This window comes from Neofelis nebulosa, chromosome 3 (genome assembly GCF_028018385.1).
Source record: "Neofelis nebulosa isolate mNeoNeb1 chromosome 3, mNeoNeb1.pri, whole genome shotgun sequence".
Lineage (NCBI taxonomy): Eukaryota > Metazoa > Chordata > Mammalia > Carnivora > Felidae > Neofelis > Neofelis nebulosa.
Window position 1 is genome coordinate 103,318,481 of NC_080784.1, and position 14,042 is coordinate 103,332,522.

At 35.1% G+C, this 14,042-nt stretch overlaps 1 protein-coding gene across 4 annotated transcripts in view; it reads right to left on the reverse strand.

Annotated features, from left to right (window-relative positions):
* The window catches only part of ADAD1 (adenosine deaminase domain containing 1), a 103,283-nt gene that overhangs the window by 41,865 nt on the left and 47,376 nt on the right, over nt 1–14,042 (reverse strand). For 2 of the 4 annotated variants that reach the window (XM_058721455.1, XM_058721456.1), the window contains exon 12: nt 11,587–11,692. The exons of 1 other annotated variant lie outside the window; for it this stretch is intronic. In XM_058721455.1, coding sequence (XP_058577438.1) covers nt 11,587–11,692 — 106 coding nt within the window. Of the gene's footprint in view, nt 1–11,578; nt 11,693–14,042 lie in introns of those variants that run through there. One more of the 4 variants, XM_058721457.1, reaches the window with a different exon arrangement.

The window sequence follows — 14,042 nt, forward strand, 5'->3', positions numbered from 1 at the left end:
TCCTGGTTTTGATAATGCTCTATAATTATTTAAATGCACCATTAAAGGAAAGTGGGTAATGGGTACACAGATCCTTCTGTATTAATTTTGCAACTAACTTCTGAGGAGCCTATAATTATTTCAAAAAAGAAGTTTTAAAATTATGAGAGGAAAAATAATTCTTTTATTTAAAAACAAACACATTAGGGGCACCTGGGTGGCTCAGTCGGTTAAGTGTCCGACTTCAGCTCAGGTCATGATCTCATTGCTCCTGAGTTTGAGCCCCACACCGGGCTCTGTGCTGATAGCTCCGAGTCTGGAGCCTGCTTCGGATTCTGTGTCTCCACCTCTCTCTCTCTCACTCATGCTCTCTCTCTCTCAAAAAAAAAAACAAACAAAAAAAAAAAAAACTAAAAAAATTTAAAAAACACACATTAAAGCTGGTGTCATATACCCAAATTTAAAAAATTCTTGGTTTTTAAAAATAAAAGTTATGTTGGTAAGTGCAGTTATACAGGAGATGCAGTCATTAAATTCTAGCAGTAAATGATCAAACAAGACAATTCATCTATAAGAATATATATATAAGGGGGCCAGAAATGCTCCAAATTTCTGTAGTAGTAAATTTCATTGCTGGTAGACATGAGGACAGCTATACCTTTCATTCTTGGGAAAATTTTTTAAAAATTGATTATAGTTTTCAATAAATAAATATTTATAAACAAATTACTACAGAAAAGTCATTGTCCAGGAGGCAACGAGTAAATATTGAATATATTTACTATTTAGCAGTAAATATGTATAAATAAATGTAATAAGATAGGGATAGGATATATAAGAGTTAGAGACAGAGATATTTAAAACTAAAAGGTTTCAGAAAAATTTCATGGGCAGTTATATTTATATAACTGTTATAAGCTGTAGCTAAAATGGGAAGAATTTGGATAAAAAGATTGGAGAGTTTCCAGTTCAATACGGCAACACAGATCCTTAATTCACTTCTTCTTACAGATACACTGAACCTACAAATATATGTATAGAATAATTTTCCCCGGAAAAAAACTAAAGATTGGCAGGTCAATTCCCTCATATTGGGCAAGTGGGAGGGAAACCATATCAAAGTAGGGAAAAGCTGAGACACAATCTCACCATTACCCCATTCCCAGCACAGTGACTCACAACTGGAAGGGAACTCAAAACCTAGAGCTTCTCCCTGAGGAGCAGAGAGTCTATACCCCATTATCAGGCACTCCAACTTTTAAGATCAGCATCTGAGAGACAAGCCCCTAAAATGTCTGGCTTTAAAGACCAATAGGACTCTTGCCCGTGAGACCTGTGGGGCCAGTGGCCAAATGAGGAACAGTTCTTAAAGGGCTCATGCACACCTTCAGCTGCTCCCAGGCCCAGCACAGAAGCAACCTTTTGAAAAGTTCCCAGACTTTATGTGAAAGAAGACTTATTTCTTAATTTTAACGCATTGGTCTGAGGGCCAGGGGCCTGCTGCAATACTCTTAAAGACAGAGGCTAGTGGGTGTCATCTTCCTGCCCTCCCACTGCCTTGCTAAAGGCAATGAGTATCACCTTTTTTCCTTCTTCTTCTTCTTTTTCTTGTTTTTTCTGCAGTGACCATCATCTTTGTACTCCCTTTCTGCCTCACTCCAGCCAGAGGGTGCCATCTTTGTGTTCTCCCTCTACAACACTCCAGATTGCCAGGTCTGCTGGAGGGGAGCTTCTATACATCTGGTATCCTGATATTTATATCTGGTAGCAGTTTTTGTGGCTGCTACCCAGGAGATGCCGCTCCTTGCTCACCTGACTCTGGTGGCCAGTGGGGGTTAGGGAGAATTTGCATTCCTGGGTCCTCTGGGACTGTAACAATCAGGGAAAGAGTTCTTGGGAGGCTACCACTCCCAGGGCACTACACAGATAGTAGACTAAATTCTACCTCCAAGCTTTCTGTGAAAGAGGCTACTTGCTAGTCCTGGAGTTTCAGCCTTAGTAGCAGCTTCAGGTTTGGTATATATCTAGAAACTACAGAGGTCATCTCAGGGAGCACAGGTTGGGGGACGCCATCTTTGCAGTCTCCCATTCCCTTACTTCAGGTCATGAGTATCTCCCTGAAAGGAGCTTATACACTTGTCTGGAGCCCCAGTTTTTATGATGGCTGCTCATAAGCATGCATACTTTAATTTTTTTTTTAATGTTTGTTTATTTTTGAGAGAGACACACAGAGCATGAACAGGGAAGGGGTAGAGAGACAGGGAGACACAGAATCCAAAGCAGGCTCCAGGCTCTGAGCTGTCAGACAGAGCCCAAAGGGAGCTCAAACCCACGAACCATGAGATCATGACCTGAGCTGAAGTCGGACGCTTAACCGACTGAGCCACCCAGGTGTCCCAAGCATGCAAACTTTAAAAGCTGCTGCCTGAGGGACTGGCTTCCAGTCAGATCTGACTGACATCCTCCCCTCTGGGACACTGAGAGGTCTTAGCACACCCTCAGTTACTGGGAGCTAATAAAAATAAAATAGACTTTCAGTACTATACTATAATATATATGCTATACTATAGTACTATAATATATATACTATAATATATATAGTATATATATGTATATATATATATATACATATATATACTATATATATATATATATATATAATATTGAATAGCTCCCAGTAGTTGAGGGTGTACCACTAACTGGATTCTAAATAAAAACTTAAAAAAAAATCAAATAGACTGCTTGAACAATAACCAAAACTTAAGAGATAACAAGAACTAAGGCAAGGCTAAACAGTAAGGTTCATCTTCCACTTGAGGCCATTTCTACCACACTGGTAGCTGTTTTAAAACTAACATATAGAAATCAACCACAGAGTCAAGGAAAATGAAGAAACAAAGGAATATGTTTTAAATGAAAGCACAAAATAAAACCCAAAAAAGTCCTTAATGAAATGGGGATAAGTTATTTACCTGATAAAGTACAAAGCAATGGGCATGAAGAAGCTTACTGATCTCAGGAGAAGAATGCATAAACAAAGTGGGAGTTTTAAGAAAGAGGCAGAAAAATGTAAGAAAATACCAAAAAGAAGTCAGAGAACTGAAGACTACAATAAGTGAATTAAAAATTACAACAGAGGGGCTCAATACAGACTAGATGAAGCAGAAGAAACCATCAGTGAACTTGAACACAGGGCAGTGGAACTCACCCAATGAGAGCAAGAAAAAGAAAAAAGTGAAAAAGATGAAGACAGCTTGAGACTTATGGAACAGTATTAAGCAGACCAATATTTGTATTGAAGGGGTTCCAGAAGGAGAAGAGAGAAAGGGGAAGAAAACTTATTTGAAGAATAATGGTTGCAAACTTCCCTAACCTGGGGAAAGAAACAGACATCCAGATCCAAGAAGCCCAAGGAGTTCCAGCTAAGATGAACCAAAAGAGACCCACATGAAGACATGTTATAATTAAAATGTCAAAACCTAAAGGCAGTGGGGGAATCTTAAAAGCAGCAGGAGAAAAACAACTTGTTATGTACAAGGAAACACCCATAAGATTATCAGCAGATTTTTCAACAGAAATTCTACAGGCCAGAAGAGAGTAGCATGATACAGTCCAGGTGCTCAAAGAAAAAAAACAAAAAACAAAAAAAACCCAACCTGTCTACCAAAAATACCCTGCCTGGCAATTGTTCTTCAGAATTGAAGGAGAGATAAAGAGTTTTCCAGATAAGCAAAAGCTAAAGGAGTTCATCACCACTAAACACCTTATAAGAAAGGTTAAAGGGATTTGTTAAAGCTGAAATGAAAGGACACTAATTAGTAACAGGATATGAAAGTATAAATCTCACTGGTAAAGCTAAATATATAATAAAGGTAGTGGATCAGTTTTAAAGATAATATGAAGACAAAAGTAGTAAAAATAACTGCTAACTCCAATAATTAAGGGCTAAACAAGAAGAAAAGATGTAAGTTGTGACATCAAAGACATAAAATATGGGGTGGGGAGTAAAAATGTAGAGCTTCAGAATGCATTCAAACTTATATTGTTATCAATTTAAAAGAGACTGCTATAAAAAGTTGTTACATGTAAGATGAACTGGAAATATTGGTCTCATAGAGTTGCGAGAAGAGAGTATGACAATACAGCAGGAAAGACAGATTATACTTAAAAAAAAAAACCACACAGAATTATTCTAATTGGCTAAAAACCAGGATATTATTAAAGAAGTAGGGAGCAGTGAATAAACTGAAAGAATGATTACGGTAGACTCCAAAAAGCAAAATCATGGATTTTCCTATGAACTCTGCAGACAATGTCACCACCATATTTGTCAATTCTCAAATATAGTTAAGTTTGACAGTCTCAGAGCTAAGATATTCAAAATTTAATTTGAAAATGATATAAAACTGTACTGTAAATATTTTTCTATTAATGGAACAACTCAAAAAGAGTGGATAGAAAAAACTTTAAAATCACTAAAATTTTGGAAAAGCACCCACAGATGTAGTTTAATTATCTTACCACATCATCTATCCAAACAAATAACATTTTAGAAAGCTTCTACAATAGTGAATTTCCTCTATATTATAGTCAAAGTTCAAAGCAAAACTTTGACAAATACACTAATATATGTAGATAAAACTATAACTCCCAGGAAATACTTCATTTTAAAGTTTTAAATGATAACACCAGCCTACTAGGATTAGCATACTTTTTTACCTCTACGATCATGTAACAAATGAAAATTATAGCTTCTATGAAAACAGAAAACAATCCATACTTAAAATACCAATAAAGAAAGGCAATTCAGGCTCAGCAGAATTTTAAAGAGAAACATGTTATTTCCAAAAACAAACCTGTTTTGGTAGTAATGATGTTCCTTTAGTAGTACTAAAACTATTAAACTAAAGAAAATCAGATATTTTTGACATTTATTGTAACACAAGAAGTGACAGAATAAGTTGTATTTCAAGTCAATTTATAGGATGGTGTCAGGATCAAAAGATTTCTAAAGAGGAAATTCTCATGCTTCCTGTTTACTTAACAATATTCTTTTTCCCTTCTCACATCAAAGAACAATTCTCTTTATCTAGGAACCATCAATTAGAGCTCATTTTCAAAAAAATAAAAACTTGCATTTCAAAGTAACAGTGATTCTTCATTAACTGTTGTTACTGAAGCTTGACAACATTCATATCCAGTCCCCATCAATATTTTCAAAGTATTTGTACATATTTAATATACATATTGTACTCAAATTATTTTTCACAAGTTTCATGTAAGGCTTCCTTAAAATAGTGCTCAGTCATCTCACTTCACCTTATGTGCAAAATGAAATATATTTATCTAAAAGTACCAACCAACCAAGAAACTCTAACACAGATATAATTAAATGTCCTTTCCAACTCTATAGGTACTGCCTGAATACATACATGATCATCACCACTGCATTTTTTTTTTATTAAAAAGTTTGGAATATTGTTTTCTAACCTTTGTCACATCGTGGCACAGATAAGAAAACAGCATTCCTGAACATGTGGGTAAATAATAGACTGCCAAAGGTCAGAATTGACTGTCCTGGGCTCCAGCTGTCCCTGGCACCATGCAGATAGATCCCTCAAAGACTGAATATAATGAACACTAAATTTCCATTCATAAGACATCTTTTCAACTAGATTTCAACTATTGTATTATTTCTCCTAATAACTGAGTTAGACTGAAGGTGAAGGGAACCTGACAAAATACAGGTGAGAGTTATATATCTAAGAATTTCAACTTTGAAAATACCCTGAACACAATCCCCTGTCATCTCATATTTTCCCTCTCAGTGAAACTGCTTCACTTCCACTTAATTCTATTTACTCACTTAATTCTATTTACTCACAGTTTATTTTCCCCATTTTGGCTTGAGCCATTTCATTCATAGCACCCAAAATTCCCTAGGGAGAGTTGATCTGACTCCAACTAGGCCAATTATCTGACCTGACTGCCAACTATTCCCTAAAACGAGTCATAAACGTCACATTAGCTGGCTCCACTAAAAATTTATGCACATTGATGAAGTCTCCCTCATCTTATCAGCAAACAAACAAAAAACCAACCACAGCTATATTAGGCCCTCCATTAAGCTTCTAGAAAGAATGGAATTCGGTCACTGACTCCAAATCCGCATCTCTCATTTACTTAATTGTGGTCAATCCTTCCGCTACCAGCAAATTTTTATTACTTTACAGGGTGGTGTTTTGTGTGGTCAAAGTACTACCCACATCAAATCATCTGCAATAACTTGTTAAAATACAGATTTGTGGGCTTTTCCCAGATCTGCTCAATCAGTGTACCCTTCAGTGATGCTCCTTCTGAGCAATCAGTTTGGGGAAATGCTATTTTAGTCATCTGTAGACTCCTGGTTGCCAATTCAGCAGTATTTTTGTAGTTCTTATTCTCCTTGACCTGTAGAACACTTGAGAATGCTTATTCTATTCTTTGAAATTCCTCTTTCTGCCAACCTTACTCTTCACCCACCTGTCAAACAACTCCAAATATTGCTTCCTCTTATTTTTCCTAATGCAAAATATAAGTGTTCCTTGGGGATCTAGTCCTAATATATTTTTTATACTCCTCAAAAAGAGGCAAACACCTTTTCTCACAATTTGAAAACTGCCTCTTTGAAAGTGATTCCTAGTTTTTTACCTTTACTCCAAAACTTTCTCCAAGTCTCTTACTGTATTTCTAATTGTTGAATATCTCCACTTTATAATCTTATTACCACCTTAAAAATATGTCAAAGGTTCAAATATTTTCAGCCAAATCAGATTCCATTCTTGACTCTACTTACATTTATAGTACTTCCAGTTTCTAGCTCAAACCCATGGTATCATTTTCAACTTGTCTATCTCCTTTGTCTTATATATTCTATTTTTTGGTCCTATTTCCCCACCATTGCTTGAATTTGTCTTCCCCTTAATAACCAGTCACAACCCTGACTGGAATCATTATTACTTATTAGGCTATTGTCATGGCCTCCTGACCTTTTAGGCTCTTCTATTCTGAACAACCTAAAAAACCTGCCACTACAATATATGTTATAATAGCAAAAGAATAGAAAACAACCCAAATGTCTATCCATATGTTTATGCAGGTATGTGATTGCATTGAAAATAAAGGATAAATGAAAAACCTAATAATTATATATATATGTGTGTGTGTGTATATATATATATATATATATATATATATATATATATATGTGTGTGTGTGTATATGTGTGTACACATCTATTATACTTATGTGTATTTATATAAAGACAGAGGGCGTACACATGCACACACACTCTCAGGAAGGAACAGGGATAAATGCTAGACGTTTCTGCATATACCATGTATTACAGATTTGTTATACTTTTATGTAATAATTTTTTAAATCTCAATTTTAAATATCAAGAGCTAAATTAAATGAATAATTTGAAGTGTGTCATAGGCTGGAGGCACAACTCATATAAAGAAGTTCAAACTGGTTGTACATATCTGGTAGAATACGTCCGGAGGACAAAAACAATTTTAAATTGTTTTCAGCAATCAGGGGCACCTGGGTGGCTCAGTTGGTTAAGTGTCCAGCTTTGGCTCAGGTCATGATCTTGCAGTTCGTGGGTTCAAGCCCTGCATGGAGCTCTGTGCTGACAGCTCAGAGCCTGGAGCCTGCTTCATATTCTGTGTCTCCCTCTTTCTCCGACCCTCCCCTGCTTATGCTCTCTCAAAATAAATAACATCAAAAAAATTTGTTTTCAGCAATCATTCTATTGATGGTAGTGATGGTATTGTTATTCTGAGACTACTATGTATGAGTTGTAGAAAAAAGTGAATAAGAAGTTATATTGCTATCACTAGGAATCAGGATTTTGGCGTGAGAGGAAGGAGATACAAATGTAAGATTTAAAAGGTTGATTAAAAAAACTCTGTGGACCTGAATTTGAACTAAAATAATCAATAGGAACGAATAAACATATTATTTTACCTTAATGTACATATTTCTAAGGTATTTTTCTCTGAAAAGACCTTGAGGGGAAAAACCTCAGTATTAATACGTACCCTTAGCATCCAGATTATAATTTCTAACCACTTTCTACAAAAAGGAAATGGAGCTTTTTAAGAGAGAAATGGCCATTTCCAAGTATGGGGCAACAAATGCACAAGATGAGGCAAGAACATTCTGTTCTAAGAGAAGCTCACAAAGACTATTGGGATCATGATCAGAAGACAAAGGCACAAACATGACAAGGTTCTCACATGAGACAAGGACACTGCTCATTACTTCTGTTCACATTGTACTAGGAAATTACAGCCAGTACAAAAAAGCAAGAAAAAGACATTTGAAGTTAAAGACTGGGACAGAAGAAATACATCTGTCATTATTCACATATGACACAACTGTGTATGAAGAAAATCCAAAAAGCTCTAAACAATTAGAATTAACTTAGCAAGGGTACTGGATAGAAGGCCAACATAAAAAAAAAAAAAAAAAAAAAAAACCCAACTAGTTTTATGTCTATATATCAGCAACAAATAGAAAATAAAATATACAAAATGATATTACTTAAAAGAGCATTAGAAATATCAATTAGAAGAAAACCACTGAGAGGTTTAGAATAGGCTTCTTTTTAAGAAATTTTTTAAACACTTTTATTTATTTTTGAGAGACAGAGAGAGAGAGAGAGAAAGACGCAAAGCATGAACGGGGGAGGGGCAGAGAGAGAGGGAGGCACAGCATCCGAAGCTGGCTCCAGGCTCTGAGCAGTCAGTACAGAGCCCAACGTGGGGCTCAAATCCATAAACCGTGAGATCATGACCTGAGCTGAAGTTGGACGCTCAACTGACTGAGCCTCCCAGGCACCCCTAGAATAGGCTTCTACTAACACAAAAGAATAATATCAATATGAATTTTAAGGACTGAAACCCAAATATGTAAATTCACAATGATAATGAAAAAAATTCTCATTGGTGAACTTTAAAAAATGACAGGGAACCTGCTATTTGAAAAACATAAAGACAGAGAAATAATCCAGGCTTTGTTATCAAGTACGCCCCAGGTAATCAGACCATTTATAAGCAAACATTTAATAACATTCCAGCTAATGAGAGAATGTGATTATCAAACTCTGCAACCCCTAACAAAATAAGGCAATGATCACTGACCGCTAATATCACAAAAATAAAAGAACCCAGACATTGTGTCTTGTGATGAAGTACTACTTCATACGTACTACTTCGTAAGTACTACTTATGAAGTATTGTTGCTAAAACAAAACAAAAACAAAAACAAAAACAAAAAATAACGAACCTCTATTTGAAAGCCTCTAGATTTAACCATTGATTTCAGGAAATAAATAAGACAGAGGAACACATTAAATAATATCATGGAGATGTAAGTAGCAAAAATGAGATTATGGCAAACTCCACTAAAAACAGTTTCTTCAAGAACTAAATTAAAAGAAAAAGAAGTGAGAGAAAATCTATAGATTGATATTTAACACACAAATTCCAATATAATGTAATTTTGATCTTGATTCCAACAATCTATATAACACTTATGAGATATTTAGAGAACTACTACTAATTTTTAAGGTGTTGCTAAATAGATTGTGGTTATACACATATGTGTGTATTAAAGAGTTCTCATATCTCACAGATGTGCATGAAAGTATTTTCAGATGAGAGAGAGAAACCAAGAAACAGCCTCTTCCTAGAGAACAAACTGATGGTTATGGGGGGGGGGGGGGAGAGAAGGGAGTGGTTAAATAGATGATAAGGATTAAGGGATGCACTTGCTGTGATGAGCGCCAGGTGATATATGGAAGTAATGAATTCACTATGTTGTACACCTGAAACTAATATTGCACTGTATGTTAACAGTAATTTAAAACTTAAAAAAAAAAAAGAAATAATATGTCTGGTATTTGTTCTAACATAATCCAGCTTGGGGAAGTATATATGAAAGAAGATTGCTATGTTTTAATAATTATTGAAGCTGGGTGATGGGTACATGGGAGTCACTTACTATTCTATTTTCGTATGTTTAGAAATTTCCATAGTAAGTGAACATAAAAATGTTGTGGATGGTGTCTTAATGTATGTCACTTCCCTACACAAAACCCTTCAAGGGTTCCCTTCTGCCTACCCAAATCAGAACATCTGCTAGACTCAACCCTCAACTTTCCATCCAGTGTTCTATTCTCTAGGTGCAAACACTGTAACATTTCCCATCTAATCTTTTGTTTTATTATTTCCAACTGGAATATATTCTCTCTTCCATTTCGGCCTTCTCACTTTTATCTATCCTTTAATGTTTATCTCAGATAACAGAACCTTAGAGCTATAAGAGGACTTAGATGCAACTAGTTTAGTTTTTGAAGAATTTTTAAAATTGAAGTTCGTAAGTTTGGATTTAGAAGTCTGATTTTCTTCAAGCAAAGTATCTTATATAATCATAACACAGAGTACATAAAAGAGGCAATAAGTATTGCTGCTTTTGATGTAGGGCAGTTTAGAGTCCTTTCGATGAAGCTTCTATCTCTGAACAAAGAATGACAATTACTGGTATCAACTGCAATCTTGAAAAGATATTTTTAGAATAGATAAAACAAATTTAAAAAAAACATTATCAACATCATCAGAGATTATAAAGATCCAAGCTAGGAGGAACAGAGTGTGAGAACCAATAATGCTTAATTCATCTGTGACTGAAACTAAGAAATAGGTTGAACTACAGAACAAACTCACAATTTCACTAACGATAGATATCCTAACTCAGGTGGTAACTAAACTTTTCCTTTTGATCCAATCATATTATAAACAAATATAAATGTAAAGCTAAATAATCTTTGGTTGATTATCAGAAATCCCTACTTATCTAAATTACAAGGTATTAAATCACATTTGGATGGAATTACAGAACACTGGAAAATGGGCACTCTTTAAAGTATTTATGATGATACTATTAATCAGAATAACTAATTTATGAAACTATTCTCTAACATGCTTAACATTTTTCTGCATGTATATGTGCAGTTTGCATTCATAAACTTCTTTGATGTGAGGAATGACAGTTACTGATTTTTACTATTACACAAGCATGGTGATTAGCAAATATTAGGCACTCAAATGTTTGTTGAATTAATCAACAAATGAGCAAGGACTATTATTTGTATTCCTGTATTCTAATTTTTAATTGAAAAAGAAACAACAGGAGTGAAATACCAGGTCACAATGTTGAATATATCTGCTACATGGATAACTTTAAAACAAAAACTTAAAAGAAATAGAATTTTCTTTTAAACTATGAAAAGGGTAATGGCCTTATAATGCCTGTGAAAATAAATACAAAATGGCTGCATAATTAATCAGGTAGTAATTTTTCCAAAATTAAAAAAAAAATTAAGAACCCCAATGCTTTCATGTAAATTATTATTTTCAAGCAATCTCTGGACATTGCTTTTGCAAAGACTCTGGTTTTGAAAGCTGAAATCCACCAAAAATTTTTAAATATTTTTACTAGTCAAAGACACCAAAAAATAAAAGATTTTTAATATGACAATGGATTGCCTAAATCACATACTAAATTGCTCTATACAGGGAGATTTCACAATCCAGGAGCCATAGCCATGTTGCTGCAAGTAGGATTTCAACAAAGTTTTAGCTTCTTGATAGGATCCAGACATACACTATAGAAAGAAAAAAAATTGAATTATAGGATATAGGCAGAATTTGGCTTATGAAAACTAAGTAGCCCTAATCTTGTTTCTTTGACATTTTAAAAACTACTGAAAATGTTTTTGCATTCCTATTTTTCTCATTATTTTTGAAACTAAACATTTTCCTTTCCAACACTCCTTAAAGACATCTTTTAAACATTTTTTATTAAAATAATCATACTCATTACAGAAAACTTGAAAAGTAGAGAAAATATTAAAAAGAAAATAAAAACCACCTGTATTCCCCAAACTATAGATAACCACCATTATTATTTTGGTTTATTTCCTTTAATTTTTTATAAATGAACATATTGATGAACTTTTAAAAAAGCTTTACTGAAGTATAATTTACATACCATAAATGGAGTCACTGCAAGTATACAGTTATGATGATTTTTTGTAAATTTATACAGGCATGCAACCATCTTATAGTCCAGTGGTAAAACAATCCCATCATCTGCGAAAAGTTCCACTGTGCTCATTTGCAGTCAATCTGTATTCCCAGTGCCAGCCAACCCTGAATCTAGCTAGTTTGTATTTAAAGTTTTGTTTTTTCTAGAAATTTCATAAAACGTAATTAACACAATATGAACTCTTTTGTGTCATGCTTCTTTCAGTTACCATGTTTTCAGATTAATTCATGTTGTTTCATGTATTTACAGTTGGTTCTGTTTTATTGCTGATTAGGATTCCATAATATGGGTTTATCATATTGTTTATGCATTCACAAGCTGATAAACATTTGAATGTTTCCAGTTTTTGCCTATCATGAATAATGCTGCTGTAAACATTTATGTACAAGTCTTATGTGGGTATAAGTTTTTGTTTCTCCTGGACAGATACTAGTGGAAGTGTTGGATCACATGGTTAACTATAGGTTTACCTTTGCAAGAAACAGTCAAAATGTTTTCCAATGTGACTCTACTATTTTACATTCTCATTGGCAGTGTAAGAGGTCTCCGGTTTCTCTGCAACAATACCTAGTATTTATTTTGTATTTTAGTGGATGTGCTACAGTATCAAACTGTGGTCTGATTTTGCATCGCCCTAATGACCAGTGAAGCTGAGCATCTTTTATCTGTGTACTAGGTTATATTCTTTGCTATATATGCACTGGGTTGGAATGCCAGGGTGGCTCAGTCAGTTGGGCATCTGATTCTTGATTTCAGCTAGGTCATGATCCCAGGGTCGTGGGATCAAGCCCCATGTTGGGCTCTGCACTGGGCATGGAGCCTGAGTAAGAGTCTCCCTCCTGGGGCGCTTGGGTGGCTCAGGTGGTTGAGCATCCACTTTTGGCTCAGGTCGCCATCTCACAGTTTAGGTTTGTGAGCTTGAGCCCAGCATTATGCTGCTGTCAGCATGAAGCCCCCTTCAGATCCTCTGTACCCCTCTCTTTCTGCCCCTCCCCTGCTTGCATGCAGTCTCTTTCAATAATAAACATTTAAAAAAAAAAAAAAAAAGGATCTCTCTCTCTCTCTCCCCCGTTCTGCCACTCTCCTCTGCTCGGTCTCTAAAAAATACCCCCCAAAATTAAAAAAAAAAAAAAAAAACCAACTGGGTTGTTTGCCCTGTTAATACTAAGTTGTAAAGAGTTCATTGTGTATCACAGATCCAAGACCTTTCATCAGATGCATGATTTGCCAGTATTTTCTTCCACTGTATGGCTTGTATTTTCATTTTCTTAATGATGACTTTTGAAAAGCAAGTTTTTAATTCTGGAGCCCAGAATTATGTCTTCTTTAATTACTCTCAGCAACATCTTCATTCTCAGTGTACAGATCTTGCACTTACTTTGTTAAATTCACTGCTAAGTATATTTTGTATTATTTTAGATGAAACAGTTTTCCTAATTTTTTTAACATTTATTTATTTTTGAGAGACCAAGAGAGACAGAGTGTGAGCAGGGGAGGGAGACACAGAATCCAAAGCAGGAGTTAGGTGCTGAGCTGTCAGCACAGAGCCCAATGTGGGGCTCAAACTCATGAACCTTGAGATCATGACCTGAGCCAAAGTTGGACGGATGCTTAACCACGCAGGCGCCCCAACAGTTCTCCCAATTTTAATTTTAGAGTGTTCATTCCTAGTACAAAAATACACAGCTTATTTTTCTACACTGTCCTTATACTGTGTACTAAATTTACACATCATATAATTGTTTGTTTTGGTAGATTCCACAGGATATTTTACATACAAGATTATATCATTTACAAAGAAGAACAGTTTTTCTTCTCCCTTCCAGTCTCGATGGGTTTTATTTCTTTTTCTTGACTTGCTGCACTCGCTAGGACCTACAGAATAATGTGGAACAGAAATGATGACA